Genomic DNA, 13,677 nt, shown 5'->3' with positions numbered 1-13,677 from the left:
TGTCAGCTGTCATTTTTCAGAGCCACATCAAAACTGCATTTTTAGTATGTATTTATTTTGAACATGCTTTTGGTCTTGTTGTTGTGGAAAGTTCAGTTTGGAGAAAGTTGTATACTGAAGAGATGCTTTAGGTATCCAGCTTTTCTATTTTCATTTCAGTTTTTAAAATGTAGAGTAAGAAACAAATGTTTGCTTAGGTATGCGAAGCACAGAGCGCAACATTGAAGAAGCATACTGTGATCTCGTTATGTAAGTTTTTCGATTGCTGTTATTAAACAGCAGCTTAGATTACAGTTGTAAGAACAATAACTGTAGTAAAGTTAAAGTAACATTTTGCAAACCACAGCATACAGCTAAGTAACACAGCGAAGTGAGCACATCTGCCTACTTGTTGGTAATGGGGAGTCTTACTGTGTTAATAATTAATGTCATAAACAGCTTAGATATTCTCACTATTTCAGATGGATTATTTTATCCGTATTCCCTAGTGATTTCACTATTCTGCACATGTAAAAGCACATGCTTACTGGTAATGTTTCTTGACCTTTAGCCAAAAGAACTAGCATTACTTTGGCAGCTGTGCCTTCACTGATATTTGCTTTCATTTTTTATTTCAGATGCCTTGGTTCCTTCACTGGATAGAAGCAACTCTGTCAAGAGAAAGCTGATAAGAAAACCTGGTTACTTGAGGAAAGAATCCCAGCAACTGCCAAGATGTGTATCTCCAAGCAAAAATGAGACACAAACAGAAGAGTGTATAAAAAACATAAGCAGCATTAACACTGTTACAGGCTATGGTCCTGGCAAAACAATAAAGGATCATTTTGAAGTCAGAAAACAAAACATAGTTTTAAATAATAGAGAGAGTGTATCAGGATCAGTGACTCAAAATTCATTGCAGGGATTACAAAATCATTTTGAGTGCCTTGAACAGAGAGAAACATTTACACCACCTTTGTGTTCTGCAAAATGTAAAACTCTTTCTTCATCTAAATCCCCAAAGATTTTGCAGAACAGCCTTTTAATGGCAGCTGATGAGATAGAGCTCAGCAACAGACCCCATCAGCTGTGTATTCAAAGTTTGCACAAAACAGACAGTGAGACATTGTGTGAAGACACAGACTGTACTGAGGATTCTCCTGATGACTTCTTCAATTCTAGCTTTAGCTTCATTCAGTTGTCATTAAACTCTATGAAAGATGATGTAGCGGGAGAATCATGCTGCCAGGATTTGCAAGATCCTGGAACAAATGCAGCATTAAATGTAGAAAATGGATCTTGTCTTCAAAAACTAGCAGAAAGTGGGTTGTGTGAAAAGCACCTGAATGGAAACAGTAATTTTCCTTGGCCTCGTGATCAGAATGATAATTCTTGTGTTCCTGATACCAAACTGAAAAAGAGATTGCATGACAGTGCCATGATCTGTTTTGACACAGATGTAAACTTACTGCACTCTGTTGATTCATCAGATACTACCTCGGCTGGTTCGTCTGTTACCTCAGGCTATGAGAGCTGCATTGTTGGTACTGACCACAGCTGGGACACGGTGATGAGAAAATATGAGCCTATCCTACAGGACTGTCTTCTAAACAACAGAACTAAATTAAAGGCTAGTATGGCAATCGCTTTCTTACTCACATACCACTGGTGCCAAGTATTTATCTTTATAAACTGACACTGCATATTATCATATGTATCTGTTGCTCTTACAGTAGAAGTTTGTAGAAGAAACAGAGTTGCTTTGTTGCAAAGTGATTTTGGTGCTTATTTACATGGCTGTTTGATGCATAAACAAGAATGCTGCTGTAGGAGTTGCTGTTTTGACTGTAATGGTAGCCATAAGCTGAGAGACACTGGGGACAGATACAGAAATGGTTTGCTGAAAACATAAGGGATTTGTGGTGTGTATTTAATCTACAAGTAGTATTGAAACTTACAAAACCTTTCTGTAGCCATCTGAAATTCTGAAAACCACTTTTGGCTGGCACAGACTTCAGAGTGGCTTGCATGTGAACACAGATAAAAGATCCTTTTTTAAGAAAGCATTGACATTTCCGCTCATAGCCTGTAGATAGGGTGGAATCTGCAGTGCACCCTTTGGAGGTTAGAACTAATTTTCACATCATTTGCTTTGGAGTGATCATTGTGTCTTGCTTTTGAATGTGACTTATGGTTGTGTTACCTCTGAATATGAAACTATGCCCTTAACTCTAAATCAGGCTTCTGATATGACTTTGGCCAAATAGGAGTATGCTATTTACAGAAAGAGTTATAACCCAGGATGAGGCTGTTTTAGGATGCATGTCTATGAAACATTCTTTCTACTACAGGAATAGGGGAGTAAGAGTCCTGCTTCTGTTTGTAAGCAATCCACTGGGCTACATCGTTTGCATTTTGTTGCCATTGTTTTAACTATTTCATATTTATATATATATATATATATATATATATATATATATATATATATATATATATATATATATGGATCTAGGACATAAGGGCGGCCACGGTGTTGCATCAGTTAGCATTGCCACCTTACAGCAAGAGGTTCTCCGGTTTGATCCTCGGCTGGGGTGCCTTCTGTGTGGAGTCTGCATGTCCTTCCTTTGGTTGCGTGGGTTTCCTCTGGGTGCTCCAGATTCCTCCCAAAGACATGCTGTAGGTGGATTGGACACTCTAAATTGGCCCTAGGTGTGAGTGTGTGTGGGTGTGTGCCTTCTGTGGAAGGTTGGGCTGGCAACTCGACACCGTAAAACTCCACTGCCAGTAATGAGCGGACAGGTGATCCGCTGTGGCAACCTCTAACTGGGAAAAAGCCGAAAGAAGAAGAATATGGATCTAAGACATTTGCTCGAGTGAGCAAACAACTGAAACCCAAACAGCCAGACATACTTATGCGAAAGTGCTTTTCACCGAAGAAGCACTTTCGTGTAAGTATGCCAGTTCCCGAGGCTGTACTATGGTGCGGGTAAGGGAAATTTCCCTTTTCCCCACTGTAGTGCAGTCTCGGAGGGAGAATATTAAAGTGGGGGGGGAGCAGGGGGGCAAAGCCCCCTGTTAAAATGTAAATGTAGTGTTTTATTTTTTTTTGTAACACGCTTTAATGAAAATGCTTTTTTGATAAAAGCGCTTTCGTTAAAGTGTGTTCGGTTATTATGGATTCGGACGTTTGCTCACTCGAGCAAACGTCCTAGATCCATATATATATATATATATATATATATATATGTATAATACATAGATATAGATATATACACACTTACATATATGTATACACACACATACATACAAGATATAAGACTGCTTTCTTACAGCAAAGACAAATACTGGGGGTGGTGGTACTCTGCGTGTTACAAAGTTGCCGTTCTCCTTTCAGTTCTTAGCTAACAGAGCAAAGCAGCTAAAGTTTCTAAGTTACAGCAGGAATCAAGTGCATCAATGCACTTTGTGTTGGAAAAATGGATGTAAACTCTAGAGGATGCATGCTACCCAAGCCATAGACTTGACTAGTACATGTAAATCAGAGATGCAGTTTATTCATGTATAAAGTATATTAGTTTTAGAGGTACAAGGATTTGAGACTGTTTGGCTGTAGACAATGAACACAAATTATGAATTTTGTATTACAGCTTTCTAATTGAGCTCTAATGCTGGTCACTTGCATTTATTTATTTAATTAAATCGGGGTAGAGCACTGATCCAAAAGAACCATTTCCAGGCCAGGTTAATAGTTATTAAACCAGTGGGAGAGTAAGCTAACAATTAATTTGTAAAAGACAGCAGAAAAAGAGTAAACAAACATTAGATCATATATAGCTTTTAAACACACAAAATGTATTCTGGATTTTAAAGTAAAACAGCTGAGCAGAGTAGTTCTGAACAGAGTCAGTACTGCAAGAAGAAGAATTGCTATATATGGTTCACTGTAGATAACTAGTATGGATTTGAGTACCTGGGTGTAAAGGCAGCACATTGTCCTTAGTTATACAAGAAAATAGCACACTTAATGAGCAAACAATATAAAACAGCAGTATTCCACTGTAGATGTGTGGTATAGTATTGATAAATATACTCAGATAAATACCCCCCCCCCCCCGATTGTACCATCCTGCTAGGCAGAAGTATGTATAGTATCAGTCTTGGTTATCCATGGAATGGAACAGGCTACAAAACAAAAGTATGCTTACCTTTTACCTTAGTCTCCTAGGCTGCTATATGAAACTCCCGAATGTTGCTCCATTTTTCTTCAGATATCTTTTCGCCATTGGCCTGAGAATTAACCACCCTTTTATATATTTCAGATTTGTTTTGAGTAGTCTATCTTGCCACTTATTTCTCCCTTCCAACCTCTGGGTGTAATACTTCTTACTCACCTTCCCAACATAAATACCAGAATTTTTTCATTCCCTTTCCAACTTTCCCTCCTCTTACGTAACTCTGATAATATGAATCTTCAGCGGGCGTTCTCTTTTAAATATTGCTTTTCATTCTTTTGCATACCTCTTGCATTTTCCCCATATTTTGGCAGCTGCAGAACATATGTATCATGTCTGCCTCTACTTCCTTGTACGTCCAACATCTTCCATCCCCACCTTCGACGAATTCAGAATATGTTTAGGCTCCTGTCCCATCAGTATATGTCGCATTCATTAGTGCAAGAAAACTGGCACCCCTGTAATTCTTTTAAACCTAGAACATCCTTCTTTCCACTCTTTCTGTGAAAACTCAGCTCCCTCTGTCATATATTAATGCATTTTGAGTTTCTGTCTACAGAATTACCACATTTTTTGTGTATCATTTCCTACATAATACTTTGTCGTAACTATTAATTCCCTCCCTTCCATCTTTTGAAACCACTCTAAAGACTTACTATCTAAAATCTGTCTCTGTTCTTGCTCAAAACCAGGATAACTATATCCCTAAATGTGAACAAGTAGCTTTTCATTCCTTATAACTCCTTACTCTCCCTTCTTCTGCTACGTTCTTACTGCTAACTAATTCTCTTCTCTGACTTTCTCTCTAAATACACCATAACACTGTTTTTCCCTCACTTCATATTGCAGTTCCTGTTTGTATTAGACTAACATACCTTGAATTTCTCTACAAACTATCTAACATTTATCTAAATATTAAATTATGTCATATAACTTGTGGCAATTCTTAACTAATGTCTTTATATTATTTCTAATTTATTATAATTATTTAAACTGCAGATGTTTTTGTTTTATTTTGAAAATTGTAAAATTATTGTTCCTAAAATGTTTTGTAATAATTTGGAGCTTTTCTCCGCTGAATTTGAGCTTCTACTCAGTCGAACAGTCCCGGTAATCAAATGTCAATAAGTAAATAAATTTCCCATGTCAAAGATACTTTCTGTACATATAATACTTGAATAATTCCTTTTTTAACCAAGTAAATATTAGTAATAAGCTTTAACTGTTCAGTCTTCAGCCACATTGTAGCTCCTGTCTTAAATTTTCTGTGAACTTTGCTCACTCCAAGAAGTAATAGTAACTCTCTCCTGTTATCTTCATTCCCAGTGGGAAAATTCTTTATTCTGTGCACTCGTCTTTGCCATGCTTTCCATCTCATCACTTTTAATTCAGTCTTAATTTTGTGGTTATTCCAAACTTCCCACTCTGAGGAAACAGAAGATCTCCCTTAGGTCCTCCTCTTTTTCAAAAACTTTAGAGTATGTATCTTGTTTTTCTTTTCCCTGCATGGCCCTGTGCCTCTCTCCCATCCCCTGAGTAATCTCATAACCTCCAAACCAGCTCAGTTTTAATGGGTACAATTACTAATACAGACAATGAGTATCAGAGTGTGTAGCCCATTTAATATTAGAGTCTTTGCACTGCCTCTGGAAATAAATAGTCCTTGGAAGGTATACAACAGATCTGTGTATTTGCAGAATTTATAACATATACAAGAATCAGGTAGAAGATAGATAGCAGGGAAATGACGTTTGAAAATTAGGAGGAATAAAGAGGTAATGTGTCAAGCTAATGTGCACAAATAGGAAGTAAGCAAATTAAAAAAAGGAGAGAAAATAGATTAGCTGCATTAATCAAGTAGAAAGCAGACATGTTTAGCTTTAGCAATTAGATAGTTTTTAATTTACAGTAAAATTGTGGATATGTGTAGCTACCTTTTAAATTGACAGGCAGAGATTCCCACAGACTTTGGTCAGTGGGGGGAGGGGGGTGGGGTTGTATGGCATGACCTAAAGGGTTGATGAACCTAATAAGATAGATGAGGGATTTAATGGTAAGCCTTTTGGTTATAAAGGGGAAATATTTTAACTTACAACTTTAAGCAGAAGTGAGAAATTAATTGTAAGGTTTTTGCTGCACTGCACATTTTATGAAATGCTAATGTGTAATATTTGCACAAAACTCACTATATATAGCTGAACGTTGCTACTAACCATAGGTGGTATAAATCACAATGTAGACATGCTAAGAATGGGAAGAAATCAGCATGTATCACACTGTTTAGGAAAACAGTTTATACTGTGATTTATTTTTTTGTGGTGTCTTCATCCTAATACTGAATGGTATTTCTGTGTTTATTTATATATGTATGTATGTATGTATGTATGTATGTATGTGAGTGTTTACACATAATTGCGGTATGATTCAGCAGTGGATAAGAGAGTAAACATCTAGAGGAGAGAGGTAAAGGAGAAGTTAAGTTACAAACGTTAATACCCAGTTTCATTTATTTTATTGTATAGTGGGTAAAACCCGTATAACAACAAACATATGCTTGTGTCTGCATTATTAGCAACACTGGCATTTCTCTTTTATGAGGAGGAGATCTTTTATGTTTCATTGTTCAACTTAAAGTGACTCAGTATTTCAATCCTAGACCACAGAACATTTCACAGAAATGCATACTTTTAATTGTGGAAGAATTGCCTACTTGCTTTGGTTTCTTTTCTTTGCCTTCCTATACTGTCTGTTTTTTTATTTTCAAGGCGAGATCTTTCTCTTCTAATCCAGCTGCTGTTTGATGACCATTGTAACTTCACTGAGTTCACTTGACACCCTTTGTGTCCATGCTTGTTATGTTCATTTATGCTTGTTATGTCCATATCTGTGTTCATTAGATGAGAACCCAGTAGCTCTCCTTCCTTCTCTCCACTGTCCCATTCATTCTTCCATGCAGGCAAGAAACAGGGACGTTTATTCCTCAGTTAGGGTGAGAATCCTTTGGCCTGCATGAATTTTGCTGGAGGTGAGGCCTTATCATCCCATTTACTCCCCACAGGCAAGAGTTGGGTGTACAGGAGCAAGCCAGTCTAGCAAAGCATGCAGACATATCTGTCCTACCCAGCCTAAGCCCTTTTTGCAGCAGTTGCAGCTTCTGCTGTGTGCTGCAGAATGAGAGAGCTACTGTATGCTATCATGCAAATTGTCCCAGCTACATATAGTATGAATTTGCCTAGTGACCCCTCATGGTGCGCGAGGCACCCATCATAAATGAGCCAACAATTACCCCCATACCTTGCTGTTCCAGCTTCCTTTTGGTGCTGCTGGAACAGGCTATCTGGAGCATAGTCAGGGCTTTAACTCTGCATGCCACAGAGCTGGATTAAGCTAAGCTAAGCTATCGTAACAGTAGCTTGCCTATTTATTAAGTAAGATGTGGACCATTTAGCACTACCTTCTACATAAGTATATTAGCTGATTTATAAGAAAAAAGGTAATTGACAGAATCACACTCTTGCTTTAGCTTACCATGGGATCATAGGAGATTACTAGGCTATCGACCCAAAGGTCATTTTAAGCCTAGCCATTTCAACCCATTGTAATACTGTAGAGATACTACTCAGTACCCAAAGACTGCATTTAGTGATGACTGCCCATGTCCAGGAGGGTTGTGGGCACTATTCCCAGTAAGAATTTATGGTGCCCCATCCACTCATCCAGGTTCCTATTGAACAGTGTCATAGAGTTGCTTTGTTTCACATGAATTGGTAGGCTATTTCAAAGACATGGTACTTGCTGGGAGATAAATCTGTCCCTCCAGCATGTCCTGTTTAAGTCATAGGCCAGATTTAAGTCACTGGAAAGGGTAGCCTTAGACCTGCTTGATTTACAGACATGCAGTAAGTTCATTAGATTTGGGTCTTGGGTTGCTCTGTAGGCCAGGCATAAGTCTTCCCAAAGACATCTATATGATACGGCATATAGTGACAGGGATTTTAATCAGTCCATGTAAGGCACATGCTTGAGGCCCTTGATCTTCTTTGTTAGAAACCCCTGCGTTCTCGGTACATACCAAATGGGGGGGGGGGGGATTATACTCAATTATGGGATGGATAAGTGCTGAGTATAGGGAAGTTATAACTTCTTTTGCTCTCGAGGCGATGCCTTTACTAATCAAGTGAACCAAGTGGAAAGTGTTCCTTACAATGGTAGACACATTGTGGTCGAAGTAAATGTCGCAGTCAACCTGTGATTCCAGGTCCCTTACAACTTCATGGGTACTTAGGGTATTGTTATTGATATGATAGTGTGAAGGGACATTGTTTGTGCCAAAGGGAATGATGATGCATTTCTTTCCATTTAGTTTGAGACCATGGCTAATACACCAGTCGTTGGTCTGTGTGAGAACATCCTGAAATATACGGACATCATTTGGGGATTCAATGATTGTAACTAGTTTGCAGTCGTCTGCAAACTTGGTCAGCCACAACCCTTTAGTTTTGACCTGAACTTCTGAGAAGTATATACGAAACAGTATGGGGCGCAGCACTGACCCTGTGGCACCCCACTGGTAACAGGTTTTCTAGTTGATGTGGAGTCACCCACTTTGATAGTGTGCATCTGGTTTGTGAGCCAGTTGGCAACCCATCTTACAACGAAGGGGTTTACATTCAGTTTCCTAGGTTTATTGGTAATTCCTGAATGTGGGATTGTGTTGAAAGCCTTTACCAAGTCAAGTTGTGTTGTGTACACAGATTTGCCCTCATCAGTGGCCTTGGTCACACTTTCAAAGAAATCCACCGGATTTAACAGGCAGGATCTGCCCCTCACAAAGATGAATTAGATAGGGTCCAGGGTTTGCAGGTCACCTATGTTTTTATTTATGAGGTCCATAATGATGTGTTCCATGGCCTTACAGATAAGGCTGGTCAAGTTTATGGGTCTGTAATTCCCTGGGTCTGTTGCTAGGCCACCTTTGTGGAGGGGAATAACTGTAGCTGTTCTCCATTCCACAGAAACAAACCCTGTGGTTAGGCTACGATTGAAAAGGGTACTTAGTGGTGATGTTAGTTCATATTTTAACCTGTTTAGAAGGTAGCCTGGGATGTCATCTGGTCCCATAGAGGCCATGTTGTTTTCCTTGGACAGGGCTTTGAGGACCTGCTCCTCAGATATGTAAGGTGGGGGAGGGTTTTTGTGAGTTAGGAGGGGATAAGGGAGTGAAATTTTCACCAAACCTATCCACTAGCAGGTTTTCTATCTCTGTGGGGTCAGTGTGTGTGATACCGTTGGCAACCAGTTTTGCACATCCTTGGGTCCTACCCTTTAGGTTATGTACATAGCTATAAAAGGCCTTATGGGTATCCTTGGCAGTACTTGCTAGGTTTCTCTCAAAGGAGCTCTTGGATAATTTGACAAGTTCTCTTATTTGCCTGTTAAGGCTGAGGAGGGCACTTTTCCATTGGTGGGTCATTGTCTTTGTCTTCTTGGACAGCAACTTTTTGCATTTATTGTAGAGTTTGTTAATGCTGGATGTCCACCATGGCAGCTTGTTTTTACTTGGGGCTCTGGCTTTGATTCTTTCTGGTACAGCTGAGTTTATACACTTATGCAAGTAATTGTACAGGGCTTTAGTGTAAGCTTCAATGTAGTTACCACTTTCAGATCGGGGTGGGGCTTGGAATGCATTTATACCTTCACCTAGGAGGGTATAGTTTGCCTTGGTGAAGTTTTTTAGTCTGATTTCACCCTTTGTGATTTCTGGTGTTAGTGTCAGTACTAAGGTGACTGATTCATGGTCAGTTTTAACTGAGGGTCCAACAGTTGCAGTAGCGCACCTGTTTGCCATGTTGGTGAGGACCAGATCTAGAATGTTTGTTCTTCTTGTTGGGGTATGGACAATTTGCTCCAGGGCATTTGAATTCACAAAGTCAAGGAACTTTTGTGCTAGCGAGTTTGGGCTAGAGTCAGTTTCTTGATGGTGGGATAATTGAAATCCCCCACAATCAGTGTGTTTGGTAAAATTTGGATTGTCTTCAGTTTGGTTAAGTAGGGTTCATGGGTATTGTGACCCATGGAGAGGGATCTATAACTGGCTAGGACTTGAATGGGAGTATTACCCACTGTAACCTGGACCTGGAGTAACTCCACATAGTTTTCCAGTTTAACTTGATGTGAGGTGAATTGATCTCTAATGTAGATTGAATCATCACCTCCTTTGGTTTTCACACATTCCTTTTGCGGTCTAAAGGTGTGGAAGGCATTGTAGCCTTGCAAAGCTGGGGTACTCTCTGAGGTCTTTAACCAGGTTTCTGTGACTGCGCAGACATCTACATCTTCTAGTGATAGACGTGCTTCCAGGTAGTGCAGTTTTTAGCCTTTAGCAGCATGACTCTTATTTTATTCTGATTGGTTAATTTCACATATGTAATGTTGTTTTCATGACCTTGCCTAAAAAAAGCACTATGGGGAGGAAAATGCCTTTGCCAATAGTCAAAAGCCTAGGGGTGCCAGGCATAAACCATCTCTGGCAAAGCAACAAGTTTTGTTGACCATGGTTTCCCAGGCAGACAGGAACTGGATCCCCTTGGAATGACACCAAAAACTAAGCCAATTATTGAAATCAATCATCTTTTTGTTTATACTGTGGCATCATTCTAGGTGAGGGTAGTATGCTGCTCAAGGCTAGGGACATACCTACCTGGGACACATACTCAGAGAGCTTGAGCATGTCTTTCTTCATATAGTCCAGTGAGGTACATCTCAGGTCATTCACGTCAACATGAACTATGACAGAGGCATAACGGTACTTGTTGCTGAGAGACCTGAGTGCATGCATAATTTGGCAAGTCCTGGCACCGGATAGGCAGCTGATCATGACTTTCTCCTTGGCCAATCTGGTGAGTGGGACATCCATGTATCTCACTACTGAGTCTCCAATGACAAGTGTGTTGACCCACCACTGGACCAGTAATCAAGGAGCCTCAGTCCTCACCACTGGCAACAGTGGGCGACATACACTGAGAGGATGACAAGGTACATACACAGTATTTCCAGATGCAGCTCTCTGCATCAAGTGCAATTTCCCTTAAGAGCACATAGAGACCACAGTCAGTCCAGGGCTGGTTTCTCCCTCTTTCTTCAGATCTCCGTAAGACTCCTCAATGGCACAGCAATACAGTTGAGATCTCAGCTGATTGACCAAGCCAAGACCTCCAGCACCCTCTCTGTCCAACTAGTGCTTCGTGTCCCTGCACAAGTAGCTGACACACACACTTTTTGAGGTTTGAGTTATACACCCACACACACACACACACACACACACACACACACACACACACACACACACACACACACACACACACACACACACCCCTGAGAAAGGCTGACACAGGTTTACTAGCTATCCCCCCTCTTGCCCAGACTATAAGGTAGCTATCACTGCCACCAGCCAACTCCTTATCAGATACTTTAAGGCCCTTAAAAAAGGGTGTCCGATCTTACTATATAATATTAATATAATACAACTGGTAGTTTGACCAAGAGCAAGGTTTTTAGGTGTGGCCTACACATTGTCACCAAATAAATATGCAAGTACTCTCAGAACTTAAATATCTCTACACAGATCAGCCACAATGAAAGTTTTAAATATATTTAATAATAATAAATAGTAAAAGAACAAGACAATACTAAATATATATTCACAGTGACGTCAGAGTTCAAAACCATCTCAACACTAAATCATGTCTCTGCTTAGAACCTACCTGATATGTCCCCTTTATACAAATGGTGTTCCTTTCCTCTGAACTCCTGAAAGCACCTATACCATCCTTCAAAGCCTATGCAATAAATTCTGATTCACTTATATATCTCTTATTTGATCACTTGTATATAACTTTTTTTTTGTACATAAAAAAAAAAACACTAAGGGTTCATATACTCATTTCTTTGAGAAAACCCTCTTGCTGTAATTTGAATATGTTTGAGTCATAATTTGTATTAATATGTTATGGAGTTATAATTGGTTATGGTACTTTCTATGCTTTGTTACCTATGTTATCCTAATTGTTTTTGTAATTGGAGCTTTTCTCCTGGGGTCTCCACTGAAAACAGGCTCATGCCCAGCTGGACCAACCCGGTTAACAAATGTCAAATAAATAAATAATAAATAAATAAAAAGTATTCAAAACAACATTGCAGGACAGTCTCAAATAAAGAAAAAAAATGTCTAAACTAAGCTTTGCTGTATTCCTGACTGTATCTAAGAGAATTACTATACCCTAGTTAACTTACTTAAGAGAAAGGCAATATGGTGAATGGCTCTTATTGTTGTTGTTGTTGTCAGGTCGAAGACAGAATACAGAATACTGTGTCTGTTTACGAGACTCCTCAAATTAATATCTCAAATATTACTGCTGGGATAGCTTGCAGAAGGACATGCTACACTTAAAGAAATCCCAATCCCTCAGAGCTACACGCTCCAGGGATCTAAACCTTGTCATCACAATAAACAAAACATGCTGGAGGGATAGGTTCCTGACCCAGAGACTCCCCAGACTCTGGAATAGATTGCCCATACATGTCAAGCAGAGTGCCTCTTTGGACCTCTTCAAGAGGAACCTTGACGATTGGATGGGAGAAAGGAAATTCACCCCAGGGATCACGTCAGTCACCCTGCTAGACAGGGGTCCAGGAAAGTAAATAATGTGGGAAGAAATAGCCAGGGAATTGTTATGGCTAGGCTTGTATAGGCCCTAGGGCTGATAGCCTAGTACCAATCTATGAACCTATGAACCTATAATTTCTTGTCATCTGACTCTATCCCAGGTGAAACACCCACTGGTGGGAGGGGTTCCTATTACAAGACCGAAGGCCCAGTCTTTCGAATGCGTCTTGGTCGAACTTAAAAGACTGAAAAGGCAAAATATCGAAGTGGCTTTTAAGCAAATTCTTTCCCTGGGAAAGAATTTGCTTGGCCACTTCGTTACTTTGCCATTTTCGGCACTGTAGTGCAGTCTCGGAGTTGGTATACTTAAGTGGGGGGGGTGTGGGGGCGAAACCCCCCACTTAATGTAATGTTTAAAGTGTTTTCTTTTTCTTTCTTTTTTTTTTTGTTGGAAAAGCGATTTTTTTCCCCTTGGAAAAAAATCACTGTTCTGACAGTTCGACATTGTAAGCTTTCTCTTACATAGGGTCGATTAATCACCATTCGCTTTTGTAAGCATTCGGTGATATAATGTAGACCCTGCTTGGAGCTGGCAGTATTTAGCATCTACCTGTGAAAATACATAGACATCAGATCTTTGGCAGATACTGGAAGTTATAGAACAGTTGCATTCTTTCATGCTTTCAGTGGTAGTAATTAGTTCACTCCAAAGACAAAACAGAAAGCTTCTCAGCACAGACCCGTGACTCTTGCTGCCATAAAGTAATTTAATTTCAGCTATTCTTCTGAAGTTAACCT

General features: G+C 39.6%; 1 protein-coding gene across 1 annotated transcript in view; it reads left to right on the top strand.

The window, feature by feature from the left end:
- The window catches only part of DISC1 (DISC1 scaffold protein), a 2,387,713-nt gene that overhangs the window by 520,804 nt on the left and 1,853,232 nt on the right, over positions 1–13,677 (top strand). Inside the window, exon 2 of the mRNA XM_044077020.1 lies at positions 618–1,609. Within this exon, the coding sequence (XP_043932955.1) occupies positions 618–1,609 (992 nt within the window). The remainder of the gene's footprint in view (positions 1–617; positions 1,610–13,677) is intronic.

The sequence above is a fragment of the Protopterus annectens genome, chromosome 1.part1 (assembly GCF_019279795.1).
Source record: "Protopterus annectens isolate FY-2018-M chromosome 1.part1, PAN1.0, whole genome shotgun sequence".
NCBI lineage: Eukaryota > Metazoa > Chordata > Ceratodontiformes > Protopteridae > Protopterus > Protopterus annectens.
This window is presented reverse-complemented; position numbering and strand designations above follow the sequence as displayed.